Genomic DNA, 25,248 nt, shown 5'->3' with positions numbered 1-25,248 from the left:
CCATTTTACCATTTGTCCTGTAATCATAAAAATGCAATTCAATTTGCTTCTAAGGACCATCAAAGGTTCATATCACGAAGGACAGCAATACTCTACCAAGGAAGAAAGTGATTCGTCAAACAATACCCAAAGTGTTTAATAAAGCATACATTGAGCTTGCTCTCAGGATGCCAGGTAACAAAGTAGAAAGAAACTACAAAATGAAGCTAATCAAATCTACATGCAAGACAGATGAATAATTAAAAATAATGTCTCCGCATTCATTTCTTCAAGGATTCAAGAAAGCAAACTACAGCAGTAGTAGAACCTCCTATTTCTAGATTCAAGGCAAATAAACCACAATTTTTGTAAACTAAATGTTCGCAGCAGTCTGCAATTTGTAGTTGTCAAAAGGAACAGGAGATGCCAAACATGAGTCATGCTGGGGTAGTGAGAAAGTTTATAATGCAACAGAAGACAGAGACCAAGAAAGCGAAAAGGTGGAGGTGGAGGAGGAGCAGAGTTTATCTAGGCCCAAGTACTGAGAAAAAGGTAAGATGAGTTGAGTTGAGGTAGCACTGTGCCAACTGAAAAGTTAAAATACCTGTTGTATGTCAATAAGATCAGATGAGGTTTCGTGATCCATAATAAATATGGATAGAGAAATCTGTATGACAATATTAACAACTAGCCCAGGAATGAAAAGAGCACTCATGTCAGAATTCCGCCAGATTAAGCAAATTTATAATTTATTAGGACTATATTGACGTCCAAAGGATAAGCACAAGGTTATGTCTCAAATATTCAAAAACATAAGAATGTAGTTTCCACCAATTAGAAGGAGAAATCATAACCAACCAACACGATAAACTCCGATTGCATGTTAAATGATTAAAATAAAGAAAATATAAAAGTAAGGGAAAGCAATAAGCATGAACTGATCATCAAGATAGACAAGATCGATAGATATAACCTACATACGTATCCAAGCCGTTTCATTACATATAGACCTCCATGCTGAAAAGCTTTGAGTAGTGACACAAGGGACAGAAATTAAGCTTACTCTCACAATCTTTACACATGCATAAATGCCTGCAAGGCAACAAAAGCATGCGTACCTCATTGACCCTACAAATCTTACAAGTCATCAATTCCTTTAAATCCTTGTTTTCCTTGGAACCCAGGTTAAAATCAATAACCCCTCCGTTGCAGCAAGAAGCCGTATCATCAACCTCACTGTCACCACACCCTTCCTTGCTGTCTCTGCTCTGTGCAAATACTTGCTGGAGATTAAATTTGAGAGTAGTGATCATGTTCTCATTGGACTTGGCTCGTTGTTGCCAAGTACCAGCTTCTAGACTCAACTGTTTCATTCGCTCTTCAAGTTCCACATTCTTCCTGTTAATGTCTTCCACTTCTGCTTCTTTCTGACGGAGCTTCTGAAGGATCCTTTCTTCGGCAAATGAAAGAGTATGGAGTTGATTGGCATGAACCTTCTCTAAGATCGCTTGTCTCATCCGCTCTCCCTGTCAGAGTGCAAAATCAATGACAAAGGGGTACAGACAATGCTACTACCAAAAAACCAAATCACGAAAGTTCTGGCTAGTGCTTCTAAATCAGGCTAGAAAAAAAAAATTCGACTTGAGACATAAAGATAAATTAGACACTTAGTAGTCCCGCGCCGATCATAGTTTTTTCCACCACATTTAGCAGAGATAAGAAAACCTATTGAGAAAGGAAAAAAAAAATCAATAGATGAAAGACAAGTTTTACAAGAAGGTAGACCTGAAGTTTGACGAATCGATCCAACTCCACATCCTGTCTCCGCAATTCCTGATCGATCTCATTATCGAAGAGGGAGAAAACGGGCGAGTCTGCCGAAGAAGCCATACGCCTATCGTCGAGCGATAACCCTAACCCCGTTGAAACCGATCGTGTTTGCAGATAATCAACAGAAGTTATCTGCGAGTTGTTCTCCAAGAAGTCTTGTTCTTTCAATTTTTTCTTTGTCGGTTCGGAACCATTATTCCACCTCAGATCATTCCCACCGCAGTCCATTGCAGGGACTGCACCAGGAGCGAACCCGACTACATGAACTACAAAAAATAAAGTAATTGTTCAACAAAGTCAGCAAATTTCATAGAAAAGAAAATTTTGGGATAAAGAGAACGAAGAGAAGAGGAAGGCTATACAGGGAGGGATGTATTGTGGATGAGATTGATCGGCGAAATTTGGAGGGTTGAAGAAGGCGATCGGTGTGGACATCTGACCATCGACGGGCAATAAGTTCCTGGAATTAACAAATAAATTAGTCTCTCGAAAATATGAAGACATGAAATGGGAAGGGGGAAGGGATGAAAACGTCCTCATCGAAGATTGAAGCTTGATGATTGAAGAACAGCAATGGAAGAAATTAGCAAATTGCATTTCTCAGGGGGTTTAAGAGGATGGATTATGTTCTTCTTCTGATTCTCTTACCTGAAGGGAATACTATTAATGGTACTGTTGTTGTTGTTGCTGCTGCTGTTGGAATTGATGCTCTTGAGAGATGGCCATGGGAGATGATGGAGGAGGTTTCTACGAGACGGGGAGAGGTATCAAATACTCTCTGATAGACTCTGTACTCTATAGAGAAAGAGAAGGGGCTGGATTGGAAATGTACATTTTCCTCGTCGACCACGTCACATGATTAACAAATTTTCTAACTAGTCCCTTCATTTCCTCAAATTTACCCTATGATCACAAGTTCACAAATCACAACCATGAACCACTTGGCTACTTGGCTTTGGACCCTGGAGTGGTCCCAAGTACCGGACAGTACCATATATTTTTATGAAAAAAATATACAAATTAAAAATAAAAGATAAAGTTTTCCTCCACCCATAGATGATGATTCACCCCCCATCCTAGGGTTCACAAATCCCTCCTAGGGTTTTAATATGTTCCAAAACACTATCTCGATACCCATTTTGGCCCGTCGATGAATGAGGTCCCATTCACCGTAGGTGGAGGGAAATTTGATCCAAAAATTAAAATCCTTATTACCAGGTAGAACGTTATATTCTTTTCGTACCTCATACAATGAATAACTTTGGCATCTTTTTTCCAGTTGTGAATTTTGCAAACCAATTTTGACCAACAATCTTTGGACCTACGAAATGAATTTTTTATGGCAATTTCTTTTTAAGATTTAGTTTTGAATCTATTTACCAATCCTATGTTTTTCCAAATCCAATTTACAAACTTTTTTTTTATCATGAGCTCAATTGTGATGTTTTACTTATAGTCGTCTGAACATGATCTGATTTTGTTTCAATCAAAGAAACCGAACCAACATCATCTTATTCTTAGGATTGGTTTATTACACTTTCCATTGGATGAGCTTTGTGGTTCATTTCATTCACTCTCTCATGCAACTATTGTTTTTAAATTAACTGATGGTCATCACCTTGTCATAACTAATAGCAATTTGTTTACAGACAACTCAAGAGTCAAGTTGGGCGTCCTATCTCTTTCTGGATAACAGTTGTATTTATGTCTTATATGATCATGGTTTCTCAAGTTCAATAGTTGAAGGAGAAGGAAAAGCAATCGATAAGGCTATCAAAGATGCAGCTGCCATGGGCGTCTATTATGTTGAACTTTGGATGGACTTAGCACAAATAGCATCAAGGCTTATTTCAGAACTTTCAACATTGTAGCCTTGGTCTCTACTAAAAAATTTTAAATCTGTGGTTGTAATTATAGAAAGTCCCTCACGATCATGTTATATGCCACAAGATTTTGCTAGGTTTGCTAGATGTTTAAAACTCTCGGCTAACTTTGTAGAGAGCATTTCTAGTCTTTATAATTTTTCTTGTTCTCTTTAGTTTTATAACCAAAAAAAAAAAATAAATAACATAAAGAGAAAGATGTTAAAGTATATCATCATCTACATGCATCATAATTTGTTCTGATAGATTTGATATCCAACAAAAAAATAAAAAACTCCCAAGACCATCCATCCATAACTCCTTCTAACATATCAATCAAACTTTGACCATGAGATGGTGGCAGTAGTAGCAGTGGCTCCTAATTGTCTTGTTTTTATAGCCCTTCAAGAACTCCCCTTGCCTCCAACTCTTGTACAAAAAGTACGTAGCATACTTTGTAGTATTTTATTATAATAAAAAAAAATCGTAAAATCTCACATGGTATTCACAAAGTCAAAATTACCTCTCTTAATGCAATCTGATTGATGGCCATGGTGAAAGAACTCCTCATATTGTACATTATATTATATGGAAATAGGTTTATGCAAGGTTGTGCCTTCAACCGTTGGATCGGAGGAAAGGGGATGTGTAATTACTCTTCTACTCCCGTCCAACGATTGTAAGGCACAACCATGAACATACACAATTGTGCATAAAAACTGGGCCCATATTATATTATACAAATAATGTTTTCTATCTGAAGCATTGACTACGCCAATACTTCCTGGGTCTATCTCTCTCCTTCCTTAATAGGGGGTAGATATGTGATTTCATATGGAGAGGCGAGAGATAGACATATGGGAGTGCTGGTGTAGGCCACGCTAACGGATTAAAAAACAATTTCCAAGTATCATAATCAAATAAAAATATAAATTATCTCAAAGTTATGTATATTCTTTTGGAGGGAAAGGTTGTTTGAGCCACTGGGGTAGGGTACACTAGCACTTCTATGTCTATCTCTCTCCTTCTCACATGAAATGATCTCACTACCCTCGAATGTACGATACCATTTTGTCGCAATTCATTGGTGTGCTCATCTATGATGCTTGCTTAGAGAACCCTCTCCCATTTTTTTCTACTTGATAATTATCTTTGAAGGTAATCTTTTGTGTCACTATGCCTAGTGAAGCACTTCTATCTTTTAGGGTAATATTGCGGCAGATTTCGAGCTGCGGTCCACCTGGTCGGGCTGACCTGCACAAGTAGAGAACACTAAACAAGAAAGTGTCGTCCTGAGCCGGTTAGTACACTCTGATGCCTAAGTCAGACCTCTGCAACAGATAACTCTCCAAAGTTCAGAACTTGAAAAAGGAGCTAAAAGTTCAGAACTTGAAAAAGGAGCTAAGAGAATCCCCTTTACCTGGGTTGGGCGTGTCCATGTATAGTTTTGATTTACTGGATCGGTGTGTGTATCGCTCTTGGAGAGCGATGCCAACCTGAGTCATTTATCCCAACCCGAGTTGTCGGGGTTACCGGTTTGCACCTTTCTGCATAGTTTTGTTTGACCTAGTCCGTTCGATCGTTATCCAGTTCTCCACGTGTGGCCCGGGGATTGGTCGAGTCGAACTATGACTCATCAGGTAATTATCTTCCTCTCCTTCCTTCTTCCTCGCACTTCTTTCTTCCTTGCTCTTATTTCTTCCTCTCCTTTTGTGAACAATGTGATTGGAGCTTGGGCAGGTGGTGATAGGAGGTAGGGGTTACTAGTGGTAGGGATGGAGGCGGGGTTGGGATTGGCATGGCTTTTTTTTTTGTGTTTTTATAACTTGACATACATTTAGAGGCATTTTTCTTATTGCGTCTAATACTAAAATACGTTAAATTTTATAGGCCAGTTCAATACTACCACGAAGGTATATTTTTTTTAGGAATTGGGAGCTTTATATATATATATTTGATAGAAAAAAAGGGGGGGGGATCGAACCAGGGAGGGGATGAGATACCAGCCAAGAGACTCAAACTCGAGACCTCTTGATGAGCATGAACATAAAGCAAACCACAGCTCACCAACTGAGCTAAACAGTTGTTGGTACGAAAGTATATTTTTTATAACGATAAAAACCACCGCTAAAGACCTGCCTCAAAATGTCCCAAACACAACTGGTCACCAAAAATGCTCATATTATTTGCTACTGCACTTTTAATAGCATGTTTTCCATACAATTTGCCTCCACCGTATGACTCATTAATCTAATTATACTATTTCTCCATTTTGTGGGTCACTCTCATGATTCTTCATCAAGAAGTGCATATTGGTCCATCAAAAGGGTTGTAATATTTTTTTCTTTGGGGGGTGGGAAAAGAGTTGCAATAGTTGGGTTGGTCTTGGGTGAACCGACAAATTATCACAAAGCCACCTACTCCAAACAGTCCAAACTAACCCAATTGATATTTGGGCATTTAAACCAACCGACATCTCCTTACATGCAATTAAGAGAAAAAGGTCAAATATAGAAGGATCTTGAAAATAACCACTTTTTGAAGTCAAAGTAATATGAAAACAATTTTTATCACTTTGGTCCCACGTTTTTTTTCTAAGATAAGAGTCTGAAATTTTGTTCGTATAGATACATTGTGTGCATAGACATAGGCAGCTTGGTATCACAATGGCTATATTATTTACAGGTATGCGTTCTCTGAATTGGAGCATGGCCCCTGTGCTGATGTAGGGGTCAATAAGAGTGTGTGAACAAGTATCAATAGGGATGAAATTTTGGCCTTTCATGGAGAGTGGGGTGATTATTTTGCCTCATATTGTATTTTATTGTATTTGGGCGTAAGAATCATGCTCCAAGAGAGAGTCCTTTTTCCCATTATTTACAAACTTAAGTTTCAACTTCATAAACAATCAATGCTACATTTATTCAAATAACACCTACCCACAACCTACCCCCCTCCCTCCAACCCCAATAAAAAGAAACACCTTTCATTAATGGTCTGCTTATTTCTTGTATGTTACTATCAATTAATTTCTTAGGGGTGTTGTTCTTGGTGCCGCAGAGTAGGCTGCGCCCAAGCATATGGGGGTGGGCGCAATGATCATCCTGCCCCCTGAATGGCAGGCCCATGTGCCTGGGCGTAGCCTACGCTGTGGCACAGAGAACATTCTCCCTTTTATTAGAAACTGATACTTATTATTATTGTTATTGAAATGTTGGGTGTCATAGAGGTATAGTCCCACACTGGTTGTCTAGGAACTTGGATGTATCTTAATATATCCTTCGACCACATCTACCTAATGTCTTAAGGTTTTGAGTGGGACCCTCAAGTGATATTTCGTGGTGGATCCTGCATATTCACCTATAGAACTGGGTATGCCGAATTTATGGATAAATGTTGGTATATTGAAAGTTATAGAGATATAATCCCACATCAGTTATCTAAGACCTTGGATGTGTCATATAATATACCCTTGAACTAACACCAAATAATACCTTTAAGATTCCCAAATAATATTTCATGGCTACCCCACTTTATTTAAAAATCATGAAACTTATTCCGGCAACCTATTTATAATTGGCCATTAATGCTCTTTGCTCTTTATTTTGGTAATTTTCCTTTCTTTTAGTCACTATAATAGTAAAAAATCAATGAAACTAATATCTTGTAACAAAATGTATAAATATATTTTACCAAAAAAAAAATGTACAAATATTTGGACCAAGTTTCCTTCACCCACGGTGAATAGGAATCAATTTATCACAAGGGTATTTTGGGATTTATACTAAACCCCTATAGGGGTTTATGAACCCTAGAATGGGGTGGTGAATCTTCATTGTGTGGTAAAGAAAAATTTTCTCCTAAATCTTTGAAGGGTTTTCTTCATATCACCATCCCTAATGATGTATAACTCTTTACTATTTGCCACATGGCAATTCATGGGGTAGTCCATATGCTAAATGACCCTATATACATCTCAATGGCCTAATTTTAGTCCAAAGTAAATAAAGAAAGTTACTCAAACTCTGATTCGAATTTTTAGTAAAATCACCAAAATGCCATCGATAGAGATGAATATAAACTACAAAATGACATCTTTTGTAATGTTAGCTGCTTCCTCTACTCATTTTAAGTAGAAATTGTACCAATGAGATGCTTTACATATTAGGGACAATTTCCTAGATCTACAAGATAAAAAAAAATTACAAAACAAATAGATTTACAAGATAAGTGTAAAACAACATCAGACCTATTTATTTTGTAATTATTTTTCTTGTCTTGTAAATCTAAGATATTGTCCCATTTTATTATTGATTCATTTTACTAAATTGTGGAAGTGTTAACTCTTTTGAGGGCTCTAGGTCTTGTAACCCTTTAATCTCAATAGGCTGAAGTGAAATAATAAGGGTGGCTGATCATCTGGCAAATTTGGGATCCACATCTGCTGCTTTTTGGTGTCACATCTCCTTTTTGCATCTATCTTTGTCGGCACATCCCCTCATTATCAACTCTGTTGGAAGGAATGAGATCTAATAAATCAAGTGAAATACAAAAAGCAAACCTCTTGTTGCTTTTTCACCTGTTTCTCTCTACTTTGAATTACGTATATGTTTCGTTGCAAAAAAAAATAGAGTACATATAGTTTTAGAGAAGAAATAATATAATCATTTTCTTATGTCAAAATTTCAGGAATTTCAAAATTTTAACTTTAGTTTTGTTGATGTTGGGTGTATTAGGACTAATCCCATGGTTTTAGGTATCAACCTCGGATCAGTCGTATCGGCCGATATAAATCAAGTCAAATACAAAGAGCAAACCTCTTGTTGCTTCTTCACATGTTTCTCTCTACTTTGAATTACATATATGTTTCGTTGTGAAAAAAATAAAGTACATATAATTTTAGAGAAGAAATAATGTAATCATTTTCTAATGTCAAAATTTCAAGAATTTCAAAATTTTAACTTTAGTGTTGTTGATGTTGGCCCCCATGGTTTTAGGTATCAACCTCGAATCAATCGTATCGCCCAACCCTTCCTGATATCGGTTGACACCGATACCAATATTTGGTCAAAACCAAATTGATGCACGGTACCGGAAACAAGGGTATAAGTGTCAAGATACCTTATAGTATTGGTGTCTTTGAGGGAAAAACTATCCGATATGACTGATACTGTCTCCATATTTGATCCAATACCAATACCTAACATGGATTCGTCGATAACGGATACCCGATACCTAAAACCCTAACTAATCCACCTACTCATTTGGTGGTTACAAGAAGAAAGAAGAAAAATATTTCTATCAAGTATTTTCTTGTAAAAAAAAAAAATAAAAGGAAATGATATACACTACCAATAGTACATGTCTTTTCACGATCTCTCCCCTTCACACTTTCTCCCTTCCTTAATAGACACTCAAGAATTGATCGTCATCAAAGAGTGTTGAGAACGGATCCCAGAGGCCTACGGTTGAGAATTGTTACCGCACAACCTATGGGATTTAATTAGAGGCAAGGGGGGGTATTTTTTCACACTTGGGGTTGAACTTCTCCACCATCTCCTTCGGGACCATATTCTTACAGCTCCCACTATCAATGATTACATTGCTTTGCATGTGCTTAGTGGCATGGTATGGAATATGCCAATACACATGGCACTATGTAGATCCCTCTCCCTTAAAAAAATGAAAAGAGAAAGGAAAGAGAGTTTTACTAAAAAAAAAGGGAGAATGTTTTCTGGACAGGGGTGCAGGCTGTGCCCAGACACATGGGGATGGGCGCAATGACCACCCTGCCCCCCCCTGAGTGGCAGACCCATGTGTCTGGGCACAGCCTGCGCTGTGGCACAGAGACCACGAGCCCTATAATTATAGAATTTTTATTGCAAAAAGGATCTTCTGTAGTCTTCCTATAGAGTGCTATGGATTCATCTCCCATCTATTCTTCGGTGATGGTCTTCATATTGTTCTTAAAGAGGGTTTAACGCATCTCTTTCTAATTAATGAAATCTATCATTTCATTGCTTGCCCCCTCTAGAAAAAGGGGTTAACAATGCTGGAATTGATCAAATGAGTGTGCTTACATCTAGGTAATTAGAAAAATAGATTACAATTTTATATACAACCCAAAACAAATCCAATTACCTTAGAAAAAAATCTAAATTGAAGAAACAGAGTGAACAAAATAAAATACTATCTATTGTGTGAATAAACCAAATCAGGAAATAATAACAAAAATAAATAAATAAATAAATAAAATTGCAGATTTAATCCCCCCCCCCAAAAAAAATAAAATTATAAGCCTCTAGTTGGCAGGGAATTATTTCTCTCAAGAATTTGTAAGCCATGAAATTTAACATCGAACAACTACCACCGATGGTCATGATCCGCACCTTTTATAGTCACAGAATTGGCATAAAACAACGGAAAGAGAAAGAAAAGAAGAATAACAATAGGAAGAATAAAAAAAACAAGGCTGGCATTGTTCAACATCTTTCATCTGCACATGGCTAATGAATGACTGTCAATTCTCATGATCATGTTACTGATTTCAGCCTTCAAGGAAGTAGTTTTCTGTCCGGGAGTGTTGGTGTGGCCACTGCCAACACTCCCATGAATCTATCTCTCTCCTCTCCATATGAAAAGATTTTTCTGTCATCTTGCTTTGAAGAGGAGAGAGAGAGAGAGATTCATGGGAGTGCTGGCATAGGCTATACTCTCGGACATGGTTTTTTTTCCAATTAAATATCAATCTCAAAGAAGCAAAGATGACATACCACATGTCACAATTTGAATGTCCACTTTAACCAACATTTGTATGTTACAAATGCAATATTTATTTTTTTTGGGTGCTAGGCCCTACATCAGGGACAGACAAGGATCAACTAGGGTCAAACGGACATATAAAGGGCCATCAAAGAGGCCCACTTGACGACACTTATTACTATACTATCATACTATTAATATTTCAAGAAGGGTTGTGGGTAGGAGGGTTGAATTAGAACCAATTGCCGAGCCATCTGTCACTAAGCTATCCCCAAAAATGTAAAATCAAGTTGTAATAGTAATTTCAAGTAAACAAAATGGGGATAATCTAAATGACACCTCTATACATATATTTAAAATATGCAATTTTCTTTTGTTTATCTCTTGTCTTATTTCTTAAAGTAATTTAAGATAGGAGTAAAAAAAGAGTTATCGTAATAAATTGAAAATGATTTACCATTATAAAGAATTAAAATTATTGACCAAAAAAAAATAAAAAAAACATTGTATTACACTTTTTTTTTTAGTATGCATGCACATTTGAAATCAAATGATTTACCCTTTTGGAAAAGAAAAAAAGTGTGTTGTACTAAAGGGTTAAAAAATAAGATTATATTTTTTTTTTTATTTTTTTATTTTGGTAATAGTATTTTATTTAGTAACATGGAAACTCATGGCTAAAGATTACAAAACTTCATGATCCATGGATTGGAAATAGGCCATACTATCGTACATGTCACCGATAGAGTCTTCCTTGCCAGAAAATCACCCAAGCTGGGGTGTCAAATGTCAATAAGAAAATCCCACAACAAATAAGTGTTGGGATTCTGCACGATGCTCTTGACAAAAAGGGTTCTAGCTAGGGAGGGTCAAATTGTAGGCAGTCTTAGTCTCGCTTTTTGTAAAGACTATTTCCAGATTTAAATTTGAGACCACTAGATCGCAATAGAGCAACCTTACTGTTGCACCCAGTTCCGCAGTCCATCAAACATTTCTAAATGCTACCTATAAAAAGATAAGCCCCTGCACTTTAGTTAGAATCAGGTTCAATCACTTCCAATAAACCATGGATAGATGATCATCAAGTATCAATGTGTTGCACAAATAGGGGAGAGAGACCAGCTCTAGTTTTTGAAAACTATACTCTCTAGGATCCGGTGGTCATGAGCTTTGAATAAAAAAAAAAAAGGAGAGAAGGGGAGTCATGTGGCCCTTCACTTTCATTGGACGGAGTAGTTGGTAATGGTGGTGTACGGCGACTAATAATCAAAACTGAACCTTGGCGGATTTTTATTTGTTCTATTTCCCCAAGTTCCTCTAATAGAGGAGGTGGAAATAACCACCCTACCCTATCCGAACACACTGCTCTAGTGGGGTCCACCCTCCTCTATTAGAGGAACTTGGAAAAATGGAGCGGGTAAGAAATGGAGTAGATAAAAATACGAACCTTAACACCTCGTTACAACAATATTTATCCTCTCAAGTGCGATGCATTGTCCAGTGCATCTTTAAAGTGTATCGGACAGTGACCATTGCATTTGGGAAGATAAAAAAAATACGAATTACCGATTAGGTACCGGAACTATGAGTACCGAATAATAAATGGGACGTGATGGTTTTGGGATGGCATTCCCAATGGTACGAGTACCAAAATACCGGTTATGTACTGGAACTATGAGTACCTTTTCAAAGGGTAAATTTCATGTTATTGTTAAGGGTGTCAATGAATAGCCGAAATCCGTTTCTATATCCGTGTAGCACTATCCAAATCCGTCCGAAAGCTAAACGGATGCGGATACAGATAGGTTATAGCTATCCGAAAAGCTAAATTTACATGTAAACGGATAAAATATCTTATCTATATCCATTTTCGTATTTGTTTAACACTATCCGAATCCGTCCGAAAGCTAATTAGATGCGGATGCAGATATAACACTATCCGAGCTGAATATTTACATCCCTAATTATTGTGTGAAATTTTATGGCTGTAGTTTGATGTATGTTAATGTTATTTTCTCTTATAGAGGTTTTGGCTAATAGACCTTTAGTTCTATTTTTATAAACTTGTTTTGTCATGGCACTAAAACCATATATGAGTTTGTTTATTTCGTCATCATTAATTCTTAGACATCGTTTTGAGAAGAGTACTTATGATCTTAGGAGGACATTGAAGAAGTAAATCCATTAAATTAATCTTAGTTTCGTAGTCTAAGTTGCTTTCAAATAATGGAGCCATCTCGGAACCATTAAATTTCTTCTGTCTTTTTTTTATCGGACCTAGAACCTTTTAGGAACTGGTATCGTCCCATCCCGTTAATAATCGGGACTGGCACCTAGGTTTGGTCCCGTTTACTAACTGGGACAGTATTGGGATTTACACCCTTTTGTACCCGTACCAGCATAGACCCGTCCCAAATACCAGGACCCGTCCCAAATACCAGGACCCGTCCCAAATACCAGGACCCGTCCCAATTGACACCCTTAAGTGCACCGCACTTGAGAGAAAGAAAATCCTTATCATACATAAAGAAATAAATATTTTGAAGGGAAGCAATTTTCTGTACGGGAGTGTGGCCTACGCCAGCACTCCCATGAGTCTATCTCTCTCCTCCTTAAAACAAGGTGGCAGAGATGTCTTTTCACATGAGGAGGAAAGAGATAGACTCATGGGAGTGCTGGCGTAGGCCACACTCCCGGACAGACATCTTTTTCCCTATTTTGAAATATAATTTGTAGGACAAAGTTTTCCTCCATTCGTAGAGAACGGTTCACCCTCCTTCTTAGGGTTCACAAATCCTTTCTAGGACTTTAATAGGTTTTTTTTTGGATAATGATTTTGATATTTTCCAAAATCTCTTCCCATTGCCATTTCCGCCCTCTCTCGCCCTTAGTAAATTTAAAAAAAAAACCATTATCAAAGTCCTTAAAACCTTACTCTTTTAAAAGATGGAAATTTACAACATCGTGCTAAAAAATTTAAATTACACTTAAATTAACGGCTGAGATTCATCATCCTATTATCTCTTGTATGAAACATGGCCCCTTTCTTTGATTTTTCGGGTTCTGGCCAAAAAAAAATACAAAAAGTATTAAATCTTCCTTGAATTATCAAGTACATGATCGAGTATACCGTAAATCTTACATGCAAAGATGCCACGTAAATCATATCATGATTCGACGGTTCTGATTCAAGGACTCATTAAATGTTGGGTCCCGATAGGTATCACGAATCACGATGCCCGAAGCCTATATAATTAAAGAAGAGAGGTGGAGGTGGGGTTTGACAGGTGCACAGCTGTATATCAATCAGCTTTTAACGTGACCATGTGACTCTGTCCTCTGTGGGCCCACCCACCACCTAGCCCTACTCTAACTGGGCCCCTCTCTCGCTTGTACGATACAAAGTTACAACCTCTCAAGCTGGCAAAAATGAATCCGAAAATAAAACTCTTTGGCCCTCTCTTTCTAGTGTTCTTCCGTGTGAAGAAGTACTTGTGAACTTGTGAAGCACTGAAGCAGAAGTGCAGAACCAAAGACATCCATGGCGTCTTCTACTTTACCAAAGTTTCTTCTTTTAGGGTTTTTCATCATTTTTCTGAGCTGTAGTAGTTTAAGTGTTGGAGCACAAGCAGAGGAGGCGAGCTTGCAGATGATGACAGAAGCTTTGGAATGGCCATCAATGGAGTCAATGTACGATGAGTTCGGTGATGAGGGTGAAGATGGTGGTGTTGGAAGGAGATCTCTGTTCTGGAGAGCAATGCGATACTACATTTCCTACGGTGCTCTCTCTGCTAACAGGATTCCATGCCCACCTCGCTCTGGAAGGTCTTACTACACTCACAACTGCTACAAAGCTAGAGGACCTGTTCACCCCTACACTCGTGGTTGCTCTAGAATCACTCGTTGCAGGATATAAATCAAGTGATTTCGTTTCCTTCTGCAACTCAGATTTCCACATCTGGGTTCCTGCTTCTTCCACATTAAAAAACAAAAAAAAAAAAAAAAAATTTTCCTTTTTGCTTGATCTTCATGTGCTATGTTGATGATGCGGAGTAGGAACTAGGAACAGAGTTGGGGCTTCTGGTCTTTTGGATGTAATACTCTGTTTGTTTCGTTCTTTAAAGAAGATATATGCTTATAACTATTCATATATGTAGATGTAAATGTGTTTCTGTGCATTATACTTATATGGTGATCACAGTGTGATGTGGTACTTCTCCTATTTTGTTTAATCTTTTAGATGAGTTTCATTAATATGTTCCCTAATCTTGTTTCTGGTTTGAGAAAAGTAGTAGATTTGTTGTTTCTTAAGATTGGAGCTTGCATTTTTGTGAGAAATGGAGTTGGAGTGAAGAATTTTGGTTCTTAATGATAGGAAAAATGTGAGTCTTGAGAAGGGGAAAACATGAACATGAACATGAACATGAAAGGAGGAAAGTTTTAGTGGATGGAAACAATCAGAAGTTTGAACTTGAACTCTTGCAGAGTTGCAGAGCTTCGTTTGCTAGAGTAGTAGAATTTCATTTTGCCAAGGTCGATCGATCTGTTGTGGTTCATCGGTTGTTCTTCTGGGTATTTGGAAACTTGGAAAGTTGTAGTTTCTACGTTTTTTTTTTCCCCCTAATTTCAGTTATGGTCTGCAATACGCGTCTTGTCCTCCTGATTATGCGCTTCCTGTCTTGTCATCGCCCTGTTATGCTTTTACGAAAGTTTGCAACTTTAATCCATAAAACCTCCTAACCTTGTTTGAAATTTAAACCGTGATTTAAACCAATGGAAATTTAAGGAAAGGGTTGGGAAAATTTTCAAAACCTAAACAAGAAACTTTTTCTAATCATTAACTTGTTACTACATTTTAGATGTAATTTTTGTTTTATATTTTAAATCACATGAAATTGGATGCAAAATAAAATAAAGTAGAATTTAATAACAATATATTGAATGATTTGGAGTTACTGTTATTGTCTGAATTTAATAACAATATATTGAATGATTTGGAGTTAATGTTATTGTCACATAGATAATGAAAACAACAGTTTCTTTTTTGAGTATGAAAAATTCATTTTCCATTCCTTTTAATTCCCCTTGCAACCAAACGGAACCCATTTACATAGATAATGAAAACAACAGTTTCTTTTTTGAGTATGAAAAATTCATTTTCCATTCCTTTTAATTCCCCTTGCAACCAAACGGAACCCATTGGGACTCTACTTCGAACTTGAGTCCTCTTTCTATGAATAACAACTCCACCCCATCTATAGATTTATTACCTACAGGGGATCAGCATTCTATAGATTTGGTATAATATAAAAAAGTTTTCTTCCCTATAATCGTAGTTTAAGGTAGTGGTATCGGATCGTCTAATACGGTTGATACTACACAATTTTGACGGTGATTGATATTTGGTTGATACCATATTGGTGAAATGGTACACATAAGGGGTTAAAAAAAAAAAAAAATGATATTTAAAGAAAAATCAAGGGTAAACTTCCGACATGGTTGGTCCGTGTTGATACCGTTTTGGTATCGTATAGGTTTAATAGGTGACCGATACCTGCTTGATACGGTGCATTAAAACCATGTCTGTCATTTTGGGCCGCTTGATACCGTGCACTAAAACCATGCCTGGTGCCTGGTGTCTGGTGCACCACACTTAAGAATCCAATCATCCATCCAACACTTAAAAATCAGGTTTTTTGGATATGTTTTTACAGTTTGAGAGGATAAGAAGACGCCGTTGCCTATGTTTTTACGGTTAGATTCTTAACTGTAGTGCATTGGGCAGTGCACCGCACTTGAGAGGATGAACCCATGGTTTCAATGGACAGTAGGGCTGCAACAGGGTCGGGTTGAGCCGGGCTTTATAGAACCCTAGTCCAACCCTAAGTCCCCTTAGCTGGGCCCAAGCCCGACCCAACCCTGACTCAGGGCCAGAAAAATCCAACCCTGACCCGCCCCCGGCCCGACCCTAATTGGCCCTGATCATGGGGAGGGAGAAAGTAATGCATGGGTTGAAATGGGCTGGGAAGAACTTATTAATTTTACATAAAATAACAATATAATAAATTATATTATAACACTTATTGTCTTCATATAGAGTATATTATATAAAAAAATGTGGGTGAAATTTAAAGTTCATAATGTATAAATTATATCAATATATATTTTATAGTATAACTTAAATCAGGGTCGGGCCAAGCTTAGCTCGAGGCCTCAACCCTAACTCGACCCGACCCGACCCCAACTCAGGGCCAGAAGTTTCCAGCCCTGACCCGCCCTCAGGGCCAAATATCTTAGCCTAGACCCTGTTCGGGCTCAGGGCGGGCCAGGGCGGGTTCGGGCCGGCAGGGCCAAACTTGCACCCCTAATGGACAGTATTGACATGGATCGATTCATGTTGGACAGCTCTGCCCTTCCTTAAAAACCAGGTTTTTTGGACAAGTTTATCCCTAGTTTGTATGCTGATAAAATATCAGCCAAATATTGGAGTTGGTTGATACTGATACGAATTGCTAGACCAATCCATGTTTGGTACTTAAAACCATGACTATGCCTAGTGAAATTCAACGTTTAACTATTTGCCACATGGCAGTATATGGGTTAGTCCATGTGATAAAGGACCAAACAGACATGTAGGGATGTAAATGGATATTCGTAAATCTGTATTCGATCCGTGTTTGTATCCGTTTAGGAGAATCCGAATCCGTCCGAAACTAATCGGATACGAATATGATAATCCCTCTATCTGACCAATTATTATCCGATTCGTTTAGCAGTCTGACGGTAATAAAATATCTGAAATATAACTCTGTGTTTGTCTATCCTTTTAAGTTACCTTATTGAATTTTGTTATATTATTTTTAAAAATTTATAAGTTAAGATAATGTGATTCTTTTTCTAGATTTGCTATTGGTTTATATATATTGTTTTATACAATGTGATACATGGAATTACATATCTATTAAAAAATCAAAAGTAAAAAACGTAAGAAAATAAAAGACTAAGAAGAGTAGAAGAAATGGTAGTTACTGAACTCTCAAGTCTCAACCTTAATCCTCATCATAAAAACGGTAAATATGTCAACAGATAGACGAAAATTTGTATTCGATCCGTATTCATATCCATTTAGGAGAACCTGTATTTAAAAAATCACTATCTGAAAATTATCCGAATCCATCCGAAAATCGATAGGATATTATCCGAATCCGTCTAAATATAATCGGATACGAATATGATAATGCCACTATCCGACCGAATTCGATTCGTTTACATCCCTACAGCCATGGCATTGGTACACTTCTACACTTTCAGCTTAAATTGAGTAAACGAAGTAGCTAAAACAACAAAAGATACCATTTTTGTGTGTTATATTCATCCCCATTTGATGACATTTTGATAAATGTGGGATCTTCTTTAAACAATTTTGCTCAGAGTTTAAATAATTTTGCTGGCTAATTACAGTCTAAAATTCCATTGAGATGAGATAAATGTGGGATCTTCTTTCACCTGCAAAATTGCTACATGGACATCATGATTTGGCATGTTGGCGATTGGATGGATTTGGAGACTTCCAATGATAGGCCACCTACATGTCAACTTTGGCGGGCTCTCCTGTTTGATATTTCAACTGAGGGGTGTAAGTTTGGCCCGGCATGTGGGCTGATGTGGCCTAAATGCCACATCACTTAAGGGAGTTGCTAATAAGTGGTTAGATTTTCTATCCTAATGGGTAACTACTATGATGGTGGGTAGTATCTATGGGAATATAATGGGGGAAAAAGAGGTTCGAGCCTTGGTTGTGGTACGCACAAGAACAACAGTCATTCCTGTCATCCTGTGTATTCTGAGAGAGACAAGAAGGCTAGAAGGCAGTGATCGAACAATGTTTGGAGCACACAGTGATTGTAGGAGAACATCGGAGTTGGGTAGGGAGATGAATTTTGGACCTAAGGTAGGTGATCATCATTTTGTTTCCGCTGCCATTGTGTGATCACTGCTTATACAGCAATCCATGCCCAAGCCCTCATGAACCCACCCTAAGCCCAAAAGGGTGCGCTTGACTGAGCCGGGGGTCTGGGCTGAGGGTATTCATCAGGCAACTAACTATTATTCAGGAGGCTTTGGGTGTACCATTGAAGAAATCTCAATGGGAGTAACAGATCTTACCCTGTAAATTTAATGATCAAATAGACTCATCAGGTATGTAATAACTTTTGCATGAGAATAGATCTATCAACACAGTTGCCCATATTAACAATCATAGAGTCATACCATTGATAGTCATTTGTCATGTTTTTAGCCTACCAGTCTTTGAGGTAAGGTTCCACTTAATATTGGGCATTGATCTTGAGGATATGAGAAATGGCAATCAATGTTTTGTGAAGATTTTTTTTTTTTCATTGCAATAACAATGTAATTCTAGAGAAACCCCTCAAGATCCTGCTCAAATCATCACACAGATATTCATTTGGTTTTTGGTGGTGACCCACTGTAATTTATACGACCCTTCTTGTGAGGGCAATTATCACTCTAGTGGGTTTCCTCTTAAACAAACAAAGCATCTCCTCTTGTTGGTGACAATGGTTCTTGGAGGTTTTACATTTTTCTTTTGAGAAGTGAAGAAAGAGAGTAAGTGGAGAAGGAAAGAAAGGGAAGCCAGTCCCATTTTTGGTTGAAAGCTTCATCCTCATGGTACTGGTGAGGGTTGTATATTTTAGCTCTGAATTTGTGAAGTTCATCCATGGTATAGGGTAATTAAGGTAGCTTAATTTGCCCTGTTTCTATTTTTGGTGTTCTTTTAGTTGTGCTTAATTTGCCTGTTTCTGCTTTTGGTGTTCTATCACTTGTGCTTAATTTACCTGTTTTTCTAAAGCATATTTGGATACTTTTTGCCTTTTGGTTCTTCTCAATTATTGGTTTGTACAGAGTTGAGAGTTAGGTGTTTGTAGAATTTCCCCACCAACTTTCAACAAGAAAAGGAATAAAGAGAGAGTCAGGGTGTTTATCTGAGATTAGGAAGGCAGCCTTATATCAGGCAAAGCAAAATGGGATGCTTATTTGAGATTAGGAAGGTAGCTTTATAGCAAACACATCACAAGTTATCCATAAAATTTAACAGTTGTTGATGCAGCCCAAACCCATAAAGTCCACAAGGCCCGGGGCCTAGTCAAGACCAAGAACCAACACATATATGGTCGGTCCCAATTAGCTCCAAAAACCAATCCAAGATCAATAAAATCCTTGTTAGTAGAGAATCTATACAATGCCTTTAGTGCTTCCTTAGTGCATGATGTACTAGGTAGCCTTAGTTTCCCTTTCGTCTTGATCTTCCTTGTGCCTTTTTCATGTCTCATGCACTCCACCTTCTCCCATACATTTTTTTGGGCAGCTACATCAAGACATTGAAGTTTGCATCGAGATATTGGAGCTTGCATAAAAAACTTGGAAGTATCTTTTTCATTTATTTATATTTCTGAAATCTTCTTTCTTGGGAATTAAACTTATATTCTCAATCCTTGGATTGTAAGGGTAAGATTGTAATTTTTAATCAATGTAACGCCTATAAAAGGCCATCAACTTCTTGTATTTGAGTAGTGAAGAGTGATCTTGTTGAATGAAATTTGCCTAATGTGCAAACCTTTGAACCTAAAATAGTTCTCCATGAAATTAAGATGAGTTTCACTTTAATCAAGCTGAATTGAAGTTTTATTTGCGGCCTTGAAGAGTTGCAACAATTAATCTTGAAGTATTGATGCACTTACTTTCTTTGACAACTTAGAAGAATTGATTCATTGGGATTGTTATTCTTCTTTTTTTCTATCTCTTTATTTCATCAAATTTTATTATTTTATCGTCATTCTAAATTCGTCTTATGCTGCAACCTCTACTTCATAAGCCATTATCACCTTCTTTCATTTCAAAATCTGTGAAAACTTGAAGATAGATCTCTCTGTTATTTTGAATCTCAAACTTGAATCACACCAAACCAAATTGTGCGTTAAAAGTTATGTATATTTTACCAAGTTTATGCAAATCTATCTATTTGGGTTCATTGACCTAATTGAGTATGGTACCCCATCTCTCTCCTGATCTGAGTTTAGGCAATCCTCTGAGGGTGATTGCATCAATTGTGGTTGGGGTTCCTGTTACCCAAAAGTTTGAAATAAAGTTATGTTTATTTGGGAAGAAAAGAAAAGAAAAGATTCAATTTTATTTTTTTGAATCGGAAGAGAGAGACACACATAAATCATTCATTGTCTCATCATGCTTTTTGTCATATTATGTTTTTCTTTTATTTTCTTGACAATCAATCGTAACCTAAAAGAACATCAAGTGGTTCTAGATTGCCTTAATGCCATTGAAGCTTGTAATAGACAATGAGGTGGTTGAGATTGATCAATTGTGATATTTTTATTAGGGTATGAGATAATTTGTTGGCAAAAGTTTTCATGCACGGTCGTGCATGTGCACGACTTGCATTAAATGCAATCAGATTGATATAAATATCAATTCGAAATGGCATAAAAGCCCTTTCACCCCTTATTATATGGAATTGATGGGAGAATCTCCCGTACAAGAATACCTTCCCCTAATTTGTTTTAAGTACATCTAATTTTGTCACCTATAACCATGCACAGTGATGATAAGTCGTTAGTTGATCCAAAAAATTTGTATGTAATATTAAAAGAGCAACAAATGTAAGCTTATAAATTATTATTTTTTGGGTAAAATAAACTTATAAATTATTTGATACCTTGAGGGATGTCAATATAAAAATCCCTTTAAGTAGTGCATAGTACACTATAATGTTTTGTACAACAAGGAATTGCCTCCTATAGGTTGGCTAAGAAAGTATCAAAATTCCTTTGGTGGATGGACAAGTTGAAAAGTCAACCAACAGGTTTTAGACTTTGGCCAAATTTTGGGAGTTTTTAGTAGTTATAAATGAATGGAAACTTGTTGTTTGCATACTCATTTTACAAAAGATTCTATTTTGAGTATTTTCGACCTAGTGGCACAACCATAAATCAATTTATGGAAAAAAAAAATTATCCTATTTTTTGATAAATCACCAATTGTTTTTTATTTATCATTAAAAGTTTAATTAGAAAAACCTTTCCAACGCAATAAAGATCATAAAATTTGGATGTTTTTACTTAAAGATGTTAATTTTGAAGTCTAAGGCCCATCGGAGGCCCAAAAAACCCAAGCCGGGCAAAGCCTTGGCCAGGCCAACGTCCATGAGTTCAGATCTTCTGCACGTATGTTCACATGAACATATGTTTCATGTGCCAACATCTGTCCCTTTTGTTTCCATAAATACCTCTCTTCACCTTTAAATTGGCAGAAAGTGGGTTTTGGACATTCTTTCTACAAGTTCTATAAGCTGTCTAAGTTTGTGGTGGCCATCGTGCTGCGTTCAACTCACAGGCTGCCACAATTAATGTGAATGGTTGGTAGATGGTGGCTTGGCATTTTTTTAATTTTGAATTGTCGCCATCTATCAATCATTAGATCGACATTAATTCTACGTAGTGGCCTGTGAGTTGAGCGCAGCATGATGGCCGCAAAGGATCCAAATCCACCAAATCATCCTTCCATGTGGCACTTGGGCCGGATGTGAGTGCATGGCCCAAGCCTTTCATTTTACTTTTACATTATTTTTTGTCATGGGCTTGGGTTTGATGGGCTTCTTGGGTTTATTTCTAACTAATATTGGATGATTTTCTTTTTAAAGACATGTTTATATGAAGGGTAAAATATACGTACCCTTGTAATGCACCCAATATTCCTCGTACCCCCCTAAGCTTCTGATAAGTCCACGTACCACCCCTCAATATTCCACGTACCACCCCCTAATGCCAGACAAGTCCAAACCGTTGTTAAGTGCTAAAAACTTGACCATTTTACCCTTTTCTTTATTTTTATAAATTTGAAAAGACCTTTTTGCCCTAACCTAATTTCAAAAGACCCTTTTACCCCCACTATTTGTTCTTAAGAATATAACCCAATCTAATTACCAAAATACCCTTGCTAGGGCATAATTACCAAAATGCCCTCATCTTCCCCAAAATCCATCTTCCATTTCTGAAACTTCTCCCAAACGAACCTGCTTCTTCCCCAATTCGAAAAAACCTTCCAGAGAAAGCATCCATTCAATGGCTATGACGCGGAATCTGCGAATTGAACAAGTCTTTCTCCTACGCATTCCCACCGCCAACAACAAAGAAACCTGAACCCTTTCGAGCCAAACAATAATTCCACCCAAAACTCTATCGGAGCTTGAGAACTCAATCTCATACTTCTTGGTCAAGTTAGGATACAGAACCCCCCAATGCCGTTCTGATGTGGGTCCTTTCTTCCAATCCTCGTCGAACAACTCGTAAATGTAAGTCTCTGCAACTCCCTCCTTCCTCAAAGGCGTTCCAAGACCTAATTGCAGATGCCTCACCAATCCAGTATTGTACTTTTGGGCAAAATCCTCTATAACATCCCGTTCATCCTCTCCACCATGACTCGGCCATCCCGTCTCCGTTATGATCAGAGGTATCCGATCATGTCCCACAGTCGCCGTCGCACTAATGATCGAGTCGACCATCATATCGTCGCACTAATGACTGAAGGTGTTAGATTTAAAATATATTTAATATATATTTTATTTTATTTTAAGTTTCAAAAGGATTTGATTGCTTTGTTATGGTGTGGGACCTATGTGATCAAGGAATAATGGTTGAATTTCAAAGGTTGTAACATCCTATGGGTACCTGAAAGTCTATTCATGGTCACTATCATGAGTGGGAATATGGGTCAAAAATATTGAATGAGATTAATTTCTCAATTCATAGCCATAGACATGTCTTTCTCTTTATGGGATTTTAAGGTCTTTTATAGTCCTAGTGGGGAATGAATGGATGTTAAGACCTTTTATGGTCTTTAGTGGGGAATGAATGGATTTAAGGCCTTTCATGATCCATAGTGGGAGAATGACCATGAATTAGGATTTAATTTTCAATTCATGTCCATAAATCTCATTCTCCAATTAAATTGGTCACTAATGGGTGATTTTTCTTGGGAATTTTAAGGGTGTGCAAGGATTGATTTTGGACCTATATAAACCCAACCAAATGCATTGCAAAAGACATCTTGATACACACGCATGCCCATACTTTGCAGTCACAAAAAATCTTATTTCTCTTTCCCTCTTTTCTTCTAAGTGTGTTAGAGGTTTGCTGTGCTGAAGCTCTTGGCTCCTTCAAGGGGACTAGAAGAACTGCTCTATCTTCTAGTTGGAGGTTGTTTTATCTTGGAGCAGTGGTGCAGAACAGACCTTGGCAGTAGGAGGCATCAATTACATTAAAGACAACACACAAGTGTGACTCAACCTCAAGCTTCTTCAAGTTGTTGCGGGTGTGACTTTACATCAAATTCAAGTTTTGGTCTTCTCATTTTAGCCAAAGGTCAAGCCTAATTTCTACTGCTTAATTTATTGTATTATAATTTGTGTTATTTCAAATTGTTTGTAAGGAATTGTAATACAATTACCCAACAAGTTTAAGGTAATTGACTGTTATAAGATCTCATGGCTGATCTTGGAGTTGTACAAGTTGTTGCGGGTGTGATTCTACATCAAATTCACGTTTTGATCTTCTCATTTCAGCCAAAGGTCAAGCCTAATTTCTACTGCTTAATCTATTGTATTATAATTTGTGTTGTTTCAAATTATTTGTAAGGAATTGCAATACATTACCCAACAAGTTTAAGGTAATTGACTGTTATAAGATCTCATAGCTGATCTTAGAGTTGTAAGCAACAAGGGTGATGCTTCGAACAACAATGCCGTTGATGGAGCTGTCATCGAAGAAAATCCTTCAAACAACAGTATTGAAGGAGCAATCAACAACCAAGAAGGCGGAGTTTCTATTAGCTGCAATGGTAAAGAGATTCTTCTTTTTTCTACTGTTGACTCAATCCCCACCAACATTATCCCTTCGGTGACGAAGCTTATCCCGAATTTGGGTAAGATGAAGATTGTCTCTGAATTTGACAAGATCGAATAGTTTGGAGGTCAAAACTTCAAACGATGGAGGCAAATGATGTTGTTTGCTTTAGCCCAAATTGGGGTGGTGTTTGCCTTGACTGAACCCTTGTCGAAAAAAACAATGATCCTAAAAAGAAGGACAAAAGGGTGGCTTGGATTCAAGCGGATTACCAATGCAAGAATCGGATCTTGAACACACTATCAAATGATTTATACCATGTGTATAGTTCATTGGAATATGCGTGTTCGATTTGGAATGCCTTGGTAAAAAAATACTCTCTTGAGGATGCTGGTTCAAGGAAGTACTTGGTGGCTAACTTTCTAAACTTTGCTATGAAAGATAGTGACACCGTCTCAAACCAAATTGATCAATTTCAAATTTTAGTTGAAAAGCTAACAAAGGAAAAGATGGTTCTACCAGAAAAATTTGTGACCGGTGCCTTGATTGAAAAGCTTCCATCTTCTTGGGATGCCTTTAAAGAGTCTATGAAACACAAGAAGACGGAGTTGACTCTAGACCAATTGATTGTAAGGATCAAAATTGAGGAGAAGAACCGGCACAAGGACAATGGTGAAAAAGATCTTGGGGAAAGACGCCTAAAAGCGAATTTGGTGGAAGCCAACAAACATAACAAGAAAAGAAAGAATCGTTAAGACAATGATGAGCCTTCTTTCAGGAAAAAGAAACTTACTTGTTTTGTGCGTGGTAAGCTAGGACACTTCAAGAAAGGTTATCAGTTCAGGAAGAACAATTTTGAAAAGGTGAACCTAATTGAA

General features: G+C 37.4%; 1 protein-coding gene and 1 pseudogene across 1 annotated transcript; one reads left to right on the top strand and one right to left on the bottom strand.

The window, feature by feature from the left end:
* Positions 1–909: 909 nt before the first annotated feature.
* On the bottom strand, positions 910–2,550 carry LOC122662396 (annotated as a pseudogene).
* An 11,424-nt stretch (positions 2,551–13,974) lies between these two features.
* Positions 13,975–14,349, top strand: LOC122663135 (protein RALF-like 34). Its single transcript, XM_043858834.1, has one exon. The coding sequence runs from the start codon at positions 13,975–13,977 to the stop codon at positions 14,347–14,349; it is 375 nt and encodes a 124-aa protein (XP_043714769.1).
* The last annotated feature ends 10,899 nt before the right edge of the window (positions 14,350–25,248 follow it).

The sequence above is a fragment of the Telopea speciosissima genome, chromosome 5 (assembly GCF_018873765.1).
Source record: "Telopea speciosissima isolate NSW1024214 ecotype Mountain lineage chromosome 5, Tspe_v1, whole genome shotgun sequence".
Taxonomy (NCBI): domain Eukaryota; kingdom Viridiplantae; phylum Streptophyta; class Magnoliopsida; order Proteales; family Proteaceae; genus Telopea; species Telopea speciosissima.
Note: the sequence above shows the minus strand (reverse complement) of the source record. Positions and strands in the feature narration are given on the sequence as shown.